The sequence below is a fragment of the Eurypyga helias genome, unplaced genomic scaffold (assembly GCF_000690775.1).
Source record: "Eurypyga helias isolate BGI_N326 unplaced genomic scaffold, ASM69077v1 scaffold15566, whole genome shotgun sequence".
In the NCBI taxonomy this organism is placed as follows: domain Eukaryota; kingdom Metazoa; phylum Chordata; class Aves; order Eurypygiformes; family Eurypygidae; genus Eurypyga; species Eurypyga helias.
In genome coordinates this window covers 428-14,908 of record NW_010258662.1, presented here as the reverse complement: position 1 = coordinate 14,908, position 14,481 = coordinate 428, and the positions used below count along the sequence as shown (strand labels likewise).

Genomic DNA, 14,481 nt, shown 5'->3' with positions numbered 1-14,481 from the left:
TCTCCTCGTCAGCTCCTCTATCACTGAAGATGGGCCATTCTGACAGACAAGTTCTTAGCCAAAATAATCTTACTAACTCCCACCAAAACTAGTTTTAGAATTAATAAATGTTCAATGTTACTTCCTTGTGCAGAAATGGGTTTTGCACAAGATGCAGGAGCAAGAAAGAAAGGAATCCTTGTTTTCAGTTGCTCTTGCCCTCACACATTTAAAGAGATTTTGGTCAGTAGATCCACACCAAGTATGAGAAAGGAAATGAGAACATGGCCATAAACCAAACAGTTATCTAAACACCTTCTCACTGTACAGCTGCTACTACAGAAAGCCCGTTTGCACTGTTACCCCAATACACTGGAATCCTTACCCTCATGCTTCCACCCACCATCTCACACTGTGAGAGACCTTATCTTGAGTTGTCTCAAAGCTTGCTGACAAAATTGTGAAACTTCCTGTTGGCTTGGCAGCAGGGACTGCCTGCGGGCCTGAACAGATAAGGGCCAAATGGCCTGCCAACAGATGCAAATAGCCTCTGGAGGCCAGTTCGGAGCAAGGACAAAGAAAAATGACATCGCTTCATGGGAGGGTCCAGACACAGAGGATGCCCAAGCCTGCCAAAGCATCCAAGTGGTGACGTAGGGGTCCTGTGCACCCCATGAGATCAGCTGCTGAAAGAGTGCGCAGGAGGCAAGAGTCAGCAAAAAAAATCTCCTATAAAAAAAACGTGAAACCAAACAGCGATGAGGGACCCTCCCCACCGAAGACTAGGGACCAACGGGACACCTCTGGATCCATGGTGGTGACTATCTCTTGCAATTCTATCCCAACCGCTTGCTAAATTTTCCCCCTTTTCTATTTTCTCTCTCTCCTATTGCTACTTTCTTACAACAAAAATAAAATCCTTTGTTAGCGGCATCTGACCTCATTTGTGTCTTAATCTCACTCTGGGTACAACAACAAATCTCCCCCTTCACGGTACACACACACACACCAACCATGAGTGAAAGAAACTTGAGTGTGAATTTGCCCCATAAGGAATGACACATTATTTCTGTATCTCTCCATATATGTAGACACACCCGTAAGTGGCACTTAACATCCATACGGAGAAGTACTGAGCACTGCACATCCTGCTACCACCAGAAAATTAGTAGCACTCACATGGGACCCATACCTCAGTGGCCTGGTCACATGTGGGTGTAGTGTATTAGGGGAAAGACACTTTTGACCTAGCTGTTCTACCAACATCTCAACGCTGTGACAGGTCATCTTAATTTTAAAAAATATGTATTTCATAATCTCTACTTCTGCCTCTCCCAGCTGGTAAGAAAAAAAAAAAGATTTCTCAATCCACACCACCGCAGACATTACAGAACACACAAATCATAGGATCATTTAGGTTGGAAAGGACCTTTAAAATCATAGTTGTGGGAAACAGTGTCAAAGGCTTTACTAGAGCCTACCTAGACACTATCCACAGCCTTTCCCTCATCCACTAAGCAGGTCACCTTGTCACAGGAGCTCAAGCTGGTCAAGCAGGACCTGCCTTTCACAAACCCATACTGACTGGGCCTGATCACCTGGATGTCCTGTATGTGCTGTGTACTCAGGATGATCTGCTCCATTATTACCGAGGTCAGACTGACAGGCCTATAAGTCTCCAAAGCCTCCTTCCAGCCCTTCTTGCAGGTAAGTGCCATATTTGCTAACCTGGAGTCAACTAAGACCTCCCCAGCAGCAGGGCTGCTGACAGATGATGGCAAGTGGCATGGTGAGCACTTCTGCCAGCTCCCTCAGTACCCTTGGCTGGATGCCATCCAGACCCACAGACCCGTGTGTGTCAGCCCACAGACCCGTGTGTGTCAGGGGTGTAGCAGGTCACTGATTTTCCCTTGGATTGTGGGGGCTTCATTCTGCCCCCCCTTCCCTGTTTTCTAGCTCAGGGGGCTGGGTGCCCAGAGAACAATTGGTTTTACAATTAAAGACTGAGGCAAAGAAGGCATTAAGTACCTCATCCTCTTCCTCTGTCACTATGTCTCCCTCAGCATCCAATAAAGGATAGAGATTCTCCTTAGCCCTCCTTGTTGTTAATTTATTTTATAAACATCTTTAATTGCTTTTTTACAGCAGAGGCCAGATTAAGTGCTAGTTGGGCTTAGGCCCATCTAATTTTCTCCCTGCAAAACCTCACAACATCCTTGTAGTCTTCCCAAATTGCCTACTGCTTCTTCCAGAGCTTGTAAACTCTTCTTTTTGGAGTTCCAGCCAAAGCCTTCTGTTCAACCAGTCTGGCTTTCTGGCCCTAACTTCTGATGTGTAACACAATTATAAGCACAAAAACACAGTGCTGCACTTATCTGCAAGCAGTACAGATCCCTAATGTACACAAGTATACCATTTCTATTTTTATATATATGTCACTTGGAATCTGAGGCCAGGTCTTCATAGGAAACTCAAAATTCTTAGCTATCATTTCTTAATCCAGAAATCCTGTCAATGTAGTAGCAACCCAAAATCCAGTTCTATTTTCCTTAAGACAGGCCATAATCAAGGTATTATCCACATCCTCAGATTGAACTAGCTCATCTAGCATCTGAAATGTTACTGCAAGCCTCAAAGACAGTACATTACTTGATTAGAACCAGAGTTATCCTTCTCAATTCAGATATCAATACTTCATGTTTAGAACCCTGACTTCTCTCTGGAACACACTTCCCAAAGGTCAAATACATATACTGATTAATAAAAGAATAAAAAGATAAATACGGAATGAGGAATGGAAGGCACAGATGCACTAGTACCTCACAAATACAAGTTTGATAAAAGTACTCAAAAAGACAGTTTATATAATCTGCTCAGTACCAACACTGTTGGTTTGAGTACATGTGCTTCTTACACATTACGAGCAACAGTGCATGCCAGACCAATATAAAAACTCTGTGATAATTCTGTACTTTCAAGCTTGCTTCACAATGATTTAGTAGCTTTAAAAAAATGAAGGCATATAGTCTGAATTAATCACTTTCCCCCCTTCCCCCACCCTCCATGATAATTTTATATTTGATCTGCAAATGTGGGAGAATGGAGATTATGCCAAAGGACCTAAAGCTAATCACTGCTTTCTTGAAAGGTCTGCGTACACCCACAAGACTGACAGTAACAAAACCATTCATGAATCCTGGTATTTTCAGTTCTCTTCCATTTGTAAAGCTCTACCCCTGTATCTTTCCCAAAATTAGCATGTTTACAGTGGATGCATCACTTCGTATTACATTAAAACATAAACTCAAAGCCAGTAAAACCCGTTCAAGAGCATGTTTGTGGTCAAAAAGTGGAAAGCTCTCCTCTTAAGAGATGCAATCCACCTTCGTAAGAAAAACGGGAAGCCTTCCTGCCATTTGCTTACTGCTATACAATAGGCAGAATGGGGGGTAAATACTTCTTGTTTTAAAGCTTTAAAAAATACTCTAAGATACATTTAATTTTTCATATGCAACTTAGAGCAGCGACTAACAGCACGGCCTGCTAGCTAAGTATCAGTTACTCCAAGCTCCCTCCCCCAGTCTCTTACATACCCACAGGAGCACAGCTGACAAAGGCACTTCAAGGATGGTGATCCTACACACAAAGGCGCAAGCAACATAGGAGACATGTTTGCTAAGCAAAGCAGTTATGGACCAGGTCTGTCCAGCAGAAGCTTTCAAGCCCCTTCCAACAGGGCGTGGATGACCAGGACATTACCAAGGCAACAAGCCTCTGTGAAGTCATCAGCACCAAGCTCTAGAATCCACGTGTGCAAGGAACATGGGCTGGGCCTGTTCCATGGCAGTGGGGTTGGAACTAGATGATCTTTAAGGTCCCTTCCAACCCAAACCATCCTGTGATTCTATACAAGCAATTGCTAAGGCCAGACCCAGCTGCCTGACCATTAGATCAACACGTAAATGGGCTACTGAAGAAGCCCTTCCCTCTTCGCTGTTAACGTGTTAGCAGCCACACTACAGCTTCCACAACCAGCCACAAAAGTCTCTTTTCATAAAGCCTGTCAAATTCCGCTTTAAAATGAAGATGTCAGAGGTTGAGATTCTTCTTAAAACCTATTTGCAACCAGTTTTAGAAGGCAGGAGGAGAAAGATATACCAGAACAGAAAATAAACCTTAGAGTTTGTATGCACGGCGAAGTAAACACTTCGGGTTATGAGTCAGTACTTCTACAATGAGAAGTTTGCCTGCTGGAATCTCAACTTTTGTGTTCACACAAGGTCCTAAATGTATTAAAGTGTCATTAACACTACAAGTGACTTTTTTACAACTTTAGTGTAAAACATTTATTCAGTAACATATCTAGAGGCACATCAGCAGAAGTTTATATAAAAGAAGCACCCTCTACCAACACACAGATCTGACGGCAATATCAACCAGAAGTTTCATTAAGAGGAAAAATCCAATTAATGTAGGGCACCAAGTAAAATCTGAGGGTGGAAATTAGGGGCAAGATAGAGACACCAAAGATTTCACTATGTCTCACGAGAGACTTCATTTTTCCATTTTCTTAAATTATGCCACCAACTCAACACCTGCTATTTTTTAAAGACACACTTCAGAAGGAATATATAGTTCTGTACATAAATGATGGGCTGCCTGTACCTAGAATGCTGCTACGGATGACACGAAACAGGAAGAAATAGAGCAGAAATTGACACTCAAACAAGGAGACTGGAACAGTCTCAACAAAAAACAGAAAGGAGGGCAACTTCTCCATCTAGGCAGTGCTTGGAGCAGATGCTACAGGCTTAAATAAACCATAATTGTGTTACTATGGTTATACTTCTGCTTTACAAATTCTATCCTGATGATGGTTCCTCTGTGCCCGCCTTCTCATTCAACTGCTCTTCATCTGGAAAAAAAAAGTGTATTAGTTAGCACTCTGTAATTCAGTTGATAGAAATACTGCTCCAGAAGTGTTGGGCATATATTAAAAAAGCACGTATGAAATGCTACTTCTAATTTTGGTAACTGTTCCAAGTAAAGATAATCATCTGCTATCAGTACAGCCACAGTTTTAAGCAAAAGCTAAATTGCAGCCAAGTCTTTGCACAAAATCTCACTACTCCTGGATACTAGCTCGTGTTAACTCCTAATACTCCATTAAATACCACATGCTTTGGTGAAAGTCTTCTGAGTAGCCATTACTGTCACATTCTTACTAACGCATTTCAAAAACCAACCTCACACGTAACTAAACACTGCAGTACTAGTTAAGCAAAGCTGGCACTTCTGTTGGAAGCGAGGTGAGGGGGGAGGCAGGCTAGAACGCAGGATACTTTATTCATGCACTTTTTATTATGAAATATTACAGACTATGAACACCTGACTGACCTTTTAAGAGTTCCAGTTACCTACAACACATTCCTAAAGAGCCAAATTTGTTCAGAGTAAAAAACTATTCCAAATTAACTTCGTGAATTCTCAAAGTTTAACCTCAGATCAGTCCATTGCTAATGCACCTTAAGCCTTTTTTTTTTTTTAAATACCTGCAGATTACCTCAGAAAAATCAGATGCACAAGACACTGACACAACTAAAGAAAGCACGTTTCCTTTGCTTTTACATCCCATCTTTGTGCAAGTTTTGATTGGGAGTTTTCTTCACAGTAGCTAGTATGAGGCTGTTTTGGCTGTGCGGAGAATACTGACAGCATCCCAACATTTTCAGTTGTGCTGTGTCAACTCAAGAATTTATTTTTAATCAGTTTCTGACACTGCACCTGTGTTCCAGCTTCTTCTCTACCAGAAGCTGGGAGGAGACGCAGCCCAGACAGCTGATGCAAACCAACCAAAGGGACACTTAATACCACAAAACGTCACGCTCAGTATGTAAATTGGGGGTTGGGCCAAGGGGAATCTCACTCTTCTCCCGCCTCTGGCTCTCGTCAGTCAGCAGATGGCGTGTGGATGTGTGAGTGGTTTCCTTTTCCATTATTTTTATTACATATTAGTATTGTTTGTATTATTTTTATCATTATTTTATTTCACTGACTTTCAATTATTAAATTATTTTAACCCACCAGGTTCCTTATTTTTTCCTCTGATTCTACTCCTCCACTGGAGGAGGGAGAGGTGAGCGATCGGCTGTGTGGTACCTAACTGCTGGCTGGGATTAAACCACATTATTCCGTAAGGAATAAGCATACAAAGAATCCATCTCCATATACTTCTCAGCAGGGTTCAGCTATTCAGAGTAATTCAGAGTAGGTCATTTGTGATAGCATACCTAGTGGCAGAATGGATAAAATCTCATTGCTAAAGTACACTGACTCTTACCCTGTAATTTATGTAGTAAGTCTAATGGTATTTCATGTACTGCTGATGCCATTTCATCCAGATGTTGACAGGATACCAGCAAAGATGTCAGCGAAACTTTTTTTTCATTAAGAGATACTGGTGTTGGTGTCCTGGTAAATTCTTCATCCAAGCGGAAGTGTTCCAGAGGACTGCACAATCTCTCTCTCTCTCTTTTTTGTGGTGAAAAACTTAGGTCTGACCTACAACTGACATATTCACCTCCACTATGTGTTTGATGCAGCTCCTCTTCACTTCTTGATGTAGTCTTTTCCAGCACTTCAGGTGTGTGCAACATGGACTGTCGACAAAGCTTTAACTTTTGAATATCCCCCTTATTTTTCAAACCATCTGCAACATGTGACATGTCTATTATATCAAAATAAGACTCTGAGCTTTCAGATTTGTTGGGATCTACATTATCAGGTTCTTCTGGAAGGGTCTCATCCATTATCCTCAGAGAGGCAGCATCATGACTGATAGAGCTTAGCAATGAAGATACACCACAGTGCAACGTCCCACCCATTAAGGAACACCGAAAATGGTCTGAAGGAAAAACCTTGGTTCTATTGTTTTCCAAGTAAGTATCTGGTGCTTTCATTCTCTTTGTTACACACTGACAATCTTGTTCCTCTGAATCTTCTACAATACATTTGTCCAAAGCAATACATGCTAATTCCTGTTCTTCAGTTCTTTCACCCTCTCGGATTCCAAATGTTTCCAGAATTGAAGCTCCAACGATCTGACTTCCTGTCATATGCTTCCAAGGTCTCAGTTCTGTAATATTTAATTGGGACTTTGCATCTGACAACAAAGAATCAGGGTCAGGTACAGAAGATGCAGTGGTACAGAATCTAGAATCTGACACTTTCTGCATTATAGGTCTACCATCAACTCGAGCTTCTTCTGTCACTGCTTCGGTTGAGGTCAGCTCTACGTCTGATGAGCCCTCAGTCTGAATAGCTCTTCTCCATGAGCTTCTAATTTCAGTAACTAAATGCAAAAAAACGATGCAAAATTTTAGTACTTTCATACTCTCAATCAACCTGTTTTCTTCTGTCCCTTCAGTAACATAAGCAAACAAGGAAGGAAGATATATAGCTGGTTTATATTGTTTATGCTTAGTTTTATTTCTCAAAGGGGATTCTACACAGGAAGAAAACAACAACAACAAAAAATGCTAAATCAAATTCACAGTATTCACATCTTACTAGGCCTACTATGTTGTGTTACAGAGTAAGCCATGAGGAAACCTGCAGCTTCACGGAAATAATTATCATTTTCTTCTTGTGTGATGCGTACAATGTCAAAGAACTAACCATATTCCTAATCCATATGATAAGACCAGAGAGTTTTAGACTTACGCAGATTTTCTGGAGTTCGGGGAATTTGTTTCCTTGTTAAAAATGGGTTAGAAGCCAGTGACATCATGAGATCTATTAATGCCATTCCTTCTCCTTCACCACGCTGAGGCGACTCGGACATCACTGCTTTTGCAACCTGTAGGATGTTAGAGAAGGTCAAATTCTGAGAAAGCAAAATTATAACCTCTATTTCTGCCAGTTATGGCTCAAAATAAATCCCATTCTCCAAATAATCCAAAGAGTCTGTACTCCTCTCATTTACTACTTAGGCTCACAGTGAACACACAGTGTCTTACAGACACAAAATAAAGAGAGAATTCACATCTCATTTCAGTCCCCTAAGTTCCCTCATCATCTATGACTCCATCTTTAAAATAAGAAAACATGCTTGGATGGAACATATTTAAGACCCTAGTTGAGAACTGCATCAGCACAAAGGCTAGTGATGTATTTATGTTAGGAAAACATGAAGACAAGCAGATGCAAAATACCTGTACCATTCCAGTGCAAGATGCAAATTACTTTCCAAATCAAGCTGAGGCACATTTTACAGTAACTCTTGAGAAGGGATTCCTCATTTAAATCTTATTTAAGATACTTAAGAGGAAATAGTCCAATTCCTGCTTAAAATTCCTAAGCCTCTGTTAAATATTTAACCTGTGTAACTTCAGAAACCAGAATGTCTGTTGAATTCTTAATATATGCAGTGGTCTGTAGATTACTGTATGAGAGGTGTTAAAAATCATACTATAATTCTACCAAAAGTGCTATTCACTTCAAGATTCATGACACCTGCACAAACTCCATGCTTTCAGGGTGTATTAACACCTCCAAAACTTAGTGACACGATTACTATCCAGCAGAAAAAAGTACTTTTTGACGTATGTGGATTACAAGAGGCATTTTATAATATAATTAGTAATTTGTTCTCTGAACATCCTGACCATTTACAAACAAAACAAACAAGAAGTTTAAAGACAACTTTTCCTAACCTCTTCTGCCAGATCATCTTGAGCTTTCTTTAGAAGGTTGTCTTCTTTGTCAGGAGACTCTGCCTGGGTAACATCATCACCTGAATTCTCGCACATTTCTGAAACTGTGGGCTGGTCCTTTCTATTTTTCAAGATCTCTGAAGGCAGAGACTTTTCTTTTTCCTTGCAAGTTTCAATAGGCAAGTTTCAAAGGAATACACAAGAATTATTACAAGTTTCAAGATCACAAGTCAAGTGTCAGAAAATCAGCATGAAGAAAATGCTGTACAAATTCTGAGCAGCAATGGCCTTAGTCTCTAGTCCATAAAACCACTTCGGTCTTAAACCAAGCACTCAGCATTTTTACAATTCGTATTTAAAGTTGGACGTTAAGTAGTGGCTAGGATAGGGCGTTGCACACAGCACAGGTGACTCACGTGCAATGCACTGCAGCAAACAACTGTGCAACGGACAACTGTACATCCAGGTTGCTCTTAGGAACATTATACCCCTTATGTTCACACACAACTTAACGAAACATCGAAGGCTGACCACTGCTCACGCCAAAAAGACTGCCCACTCTCCTTTCCTAAAGCTTAATGAAGTCCCTGGCAGTTAGCGTCTGCAGTGTCATAGAACTGATTCAGATGTTTAAAAATACTACTGAAAAAAAGAAAAACAACACACCCACCCAAAACCAAACAAACAAGCTACCACAGCCCTCCTACCCAACACCGCCCACCCCAGATACTAGGTCTAGGCCTCAACCAGTGTAAAAAGCAAATAATATCCTAAGTTTAACTTCTTTGACAGGTAGGAAATTACTACCTCTTCCATGGACATGTCTCTGTCTTCAGGTTCTTCTGACAACGCCAGAGGCACTGAAGTCGGACTGGGGATGTAAGTGGAAGGATGGAAGGGGGGAGGAAAAAAATGAGGTTTTAGAGACAACTTAAACAAGTACCATGCAAGTCTTAGCATAAAGCCACTACATATTGTGTGCCCCGTATCTGTCCGTTACGATTTCCCTCAATTCGTCCCGGTCATCAGAAGGCAATTTTACTCTAGGGAGAGCATGTGACAATTAAGGCAGATTTAGCCCTCATTGTGTATCAGCCTCCCATCATTAATAAAAAATTACGAAACTTTTCCCTTGACTACCAAACAGCTAAAGAAGGGATTTTATAATACATTTTCTAAACAAGTCTTTGGTATGCCACAATCAAAGACAACTGGAAAGTCTTCTGCAGACTTATTCCCTAGACATTCTTCCTCTGAATCACCTCTGGCATCCACAGGTCTGCTCCTACAGGAACTTAGTGATATTTAACAATCACCAGGCTACTAAAAACTTGACTCATCACTTCTGCTGAGCATCGTGTTAATTGCATAGCTCTCTAAAACATAATCACCTTAAAACATTAATATTTGCTGTTATCTCTCTAGAAGCAGCCAAAATCCATGCTGTAGGAAGACATTGACAGCAATCCAGGCTGTAATTGTTAATCCCTTCAACAACTTTAGAGGCCTCTATGCAACTACACCTCCTGATATCTAAGTATAGGACAGCCTTGCTTTTAGTTCCCTTTTTCTCCAGAAGGCAACTTTCCAGTATCTGTAGGAGTCATACTGTGAAGTACATTATTATTCAAAAGGTCATGAAACCTTCCTGAATTAAGGACAGGACATATGGGAAAAAACTTTTTTAGAATACTGCTGTTGTGTTCCACCCTTTGCTGCACTTGTAGTAAGAGAAGTTACAGATCAAAGTAATTTTACAAGACTAATGAGAAAAGCCTTATTGAGAAGGTTTAGTACAGTATTTCTGCTTGGGAGTCAGGGGTTTTTGTTTTGGTTTGGGTTTAGTGAGTTTTTTAAAGCACAAAAGTAGGGTTCCTGTGAATGTCTGTTCTCTCATTCTCAGCCTATTCTGAACATCTGTGCCTAGCTCAGCCCAGCCTGAGAAACAGAATTCTGTTTTCTCCACCCACCTCTTATAACTTGAAAGAATGTAGATTAAAAAGTGAGAGAAAAACCTTGCAACTTGGCACCTGCACATCCTATTCAGCAGCAACCAGCTCACCAGTCAGTCACCAGCTGGAGAAAGGGGCAGTTACTTTAGGACAGTCTTGCTAAAACAGCAGGATGTGACACATAAGGAGCGATCTACTGAAATACTGTACTAAGGACCAAGAGATGCAATATATTCCACTCTAACAAGTAAATTTATATTTTTTCCATTGCTTTTTTATCCTTTTCTCATTCATATCATACCATCCTAGGGGTGGTGTTGACTGGTGGTGTTGATCACCATCCTCGTGGTGTGTTGAAATCATAGTTCTCAATGCCCTATCAGGTTCCTCACAACTTTCTTCATTAATAAAGTCCCGAAAATCTAGAAAAGCAAGTCAAGACTTTTATTATTGCTTCCATTCTTTGTTTTGGCTTCCCAGGTGACAAAAGTGACTCAGACCAGTTCTGCAGACTATTCACCAGGATAGACTTTACGAACACTTCAGGAAAAATAAATTAATACACAAGTAGGACAGTGAAAATGTTTTTGCTCAGGTACCAACTGCAGCCACAGATGCCACGAGCAGCCAGCACCTATTTGTGTCGTTCCTGAACGCACACATTTGAGAGGCATAATTCTATCTTCTACCCTACAAGTACCAATCATACATTTCACGTTCCTCCATACTACAATCCCAGACACGTCATTATTAGCCACTCTTCTCCACATAGGCATCGAATGTGTGGCACATCAGTACCAGAGAGCAAAATGCCACCCACATTTTCCCTGCAGTCTTCACCTGCATTCGTCAGTAAATATCTCTGTAATAAATAACTCATCCCTCTAATCAATGCTGCCTCAGTCCAAGCAAGGCAAGGACTCAGCTCCAAGTAACTTTCATCAACTGTGGCAGAGGGGGAGAGGGAAAAGAAGCTTCTCCTGTTCACTCACCTAAAGTCAGGTGTTGCCGAAAGACTCTATCCTCATTATCTTCTGCAAGGTTAACAGAACTGGGCAGCAAAGTTCTTATATCAAGCTCCTTTCAAATGAACAAAAAGTTATACAAGCAGGCTGAAAAAAATCTGCATATGAACAGCAGTTAACAGACAATTATTTACAACAGCTTTTCTGCAAAACAGCTGCCTAAATCAACATGAAACTTTTCCTCTCTCTGCTGGGTAGATAGGCAAGGCTATAACCTCAGACCTCTGTATAAAGGTGTCAGAATGGAAGTTATTGTTTATTTATCAAGAAGATCCCTTTAGACGGGAAAAGCAGAACTCATCAGATGTTCAGATTGACAGCACAGGAAAGCTCAGCTTCCATGGGGGGATGGACACAGACAAAACCAAAACCAATCAGTTCGCTCTTCTGACAATCTACTGTCTTGACAAGATGGTTTCACCCCCCATCTCAAATGAAGACACAAGCTGTCATTAAGTCAAAAGTATCTTGACTTAAAAGATACTCGATACTTAAAAGATTCTTAAAAGAAAGACTATTTCATAAAGCAATTTCTGCTGTACTATGCTATCTGATTCCCCAACCTTACACATACAGCATGTGTTGCAGTAGGACACACCAGCTTTTGACACACATCCTCTCTCATCTTCACCCCTTCCCCAGAATCACAGAAGTTGAACACTACTTACTGGTTCTTGAGCTAAGATTAAATTCAAAGGACACTGGCCAAGAAAGCTTTTCCACTTCCCTTCCCAGTCTTCCTGTTCTCTAGAAATAGAGGCATTCAACACACAATGTTGTTGCTCTCTTTTTAGCCTGTAAAATAGGAGCGTGGAAAATCAACATAAAATATCTGTCAGTGAAGATATCAATTCTGCATAAAGATGGAGAATATTATGTGTTCCCCTTATCCTGCAAACTCTTTGGGTATGTATCAACCTACTCATGTATTTGTGCGTGCATTAAGAACTAACTGAAATTCACAGCCTAAAAAAGCAAGTCCTAGGTAGTCTCAATGTATCTCACAGTAGAACTGGAAGAACTGCACTAAAATACATACACACAATGAGATGCACTTAAACTTTCCCTAAGCCTGTTTCAGACAAAGTTTTAAAATCCCAGAACTGATTAACATAACAAGAAAACAGAAAAAGAAAAACCTATCAGCCAACTGTGCCCAGGAACAAAGCCTAAAATATAAACAAAGCAAGGGCAAAAAGCTGAAGTAACCTAGAGAAGAAGCTCAGTTATGTTATACAGATAAATCAAGACAAATGTGAGTTTCCGAGAGGCAAATGAAAAAGGTTAAACCAACTATAATTCTCACTATAAATGATACTGTTTTAGAAAAGACACCAGGGAGAATGACATGATCCTTAGACTAAATAGCAATGAACCAGAGAAAACTTCCAGACAGTTACCTCTTTGCTTTAGCCTCTTGTAGTACTTTATTGCTGAGTGTAACCTTATTTTCAATGACCTGAAATTGTTGTTTTAATTCCGACTGACAACGTTCATCTCTTAGTGCCCTCAGGCTTTCATTTAACAACTGGATGATGGTTAAGAAATTCAGTTTTCCATCTTCATAGGTATTTCCTGTACAAAGCTTGAAGTAGACCAAGCAAGAAACAAACGAATTAGTGAACAGCATCAGTATCATAAAGTTACATCTTCTGTAGTCAAAGCAGGAATAGAAAGTCTCGCTTTGTATTTTGGCTCAACTCCCAATTGTTTCATTTAAAAAAAAAAAAAAAAAAACAACCACCACTCTAGATTTAAGTCTCATGTTTGTTTTCTGAAGTCAGCTGCCTGAAAGCAGCCCAGAAACCAACACAAACTAAGATGACTTTAGTATTCTGTTTAAGCACTGACCCAAAAGTTGTTGCGTGCCTAAACAGCTCCATATACTACACAGTGGAAACAAAAGCCCATTAGTTAAAGCCATAGTTAAACTGGTCAACCTAGTTTTTATGTTTAAACAACAAAACCAAAAAAAAACTCACCACACACACCCCCCACCACAAAAAAAACAAAACACCAAAAAAACACACCCACACAAACAACAAGTACTAATCAGGCAGAGTTACCAGTGCAGTTATGGAACTTAAAGTTAATGGTTGAAACATAACCAGTACAAAACAGCAGCATAATGATAACCAAATTTTACATACAAATTAGATGTATTTTCTCCTGAGCAGCCATCTCTTATCACCTGTAAAGTATGTTTTTTTTAGAAGGTATCTAATCACAAGACTGGGGGTTAAAGCTAAATACAGTTTAGCAAGAAGGACAAAAACCACTTACTTGGTGTACGTCATTTGCAACTCTGTGAACCAAGGGCTGTGGAACACGCAAATCCACAGTAGTTCCATCTAAAACGCACTTATCAACACAACATTCAAGTACAGAATCCACAACTTCCTTTTTCAGAGATGTAAGCGCTTCTATTATAAGTGTCCACATACTGCGGACCTTAATAGGCAAGAAGGACAAAAATTGTATGTTAAAATGTTTGCCACCTATAATAACAGAGTATCAGAACAGCATCAAAGCAGATGAGGAGGCTGCTCACATAATCACAGGTAGGCAAGTGAAAATAACAGTACGTAAGTGTTGCAGAAATATAAGAAATACAGTACATTGCCACAGCAGAAATGCTCACCTTTTGAATTCGCTCAGTTTTGCCTTCTTTGTTTTGACCGTTTTTTTTCATCCTATATGCACATGCAAAACAAAAGTTCAAGTGGATCACAATGAAATTACAGTTTATATTCCATAAAACTGAGTCAGAAATTGATTTTATATATGCCAACTTAGGTTCAACGAAAAAAC

At 40.2% G+C, this 14,481-nt stretch overlaps 1 protein-coding gene across 1 annotated transcript; it reads right to left on the bottom strand.

Moving 5' to 3' along the window:
- Window positions 1–4,841: 4,841 nt before the first annotated feature.
- HAUS6 (HAUS augmin-like complex, subunit 6) lies at window positions 4,842–14,363 on the bottom strand (the record flags this gene model as incomplete). The annotated part of the gene is made up of 11 exons (XM_010154432.1): window positions 4,842–4,894; window positions 6,320–7,330; window positions 7,702–7,837; window positions 8,694–8,880; window positions 9,502–9,564; window positions 10,947–11,067; window positions 11,638–11,725; window positions 12,339–12,465; window positions 13,071–13,255; window positions 13,954–14,121; window positions 14,312–14,363. Coding segments are annotated over 11 exons (2,191 nt in total), but the record flags the coding sequence as incomplete, so codon positions are not given.
- Window positions 14,364–14,481: the final 118 nt, after the last annotated feature.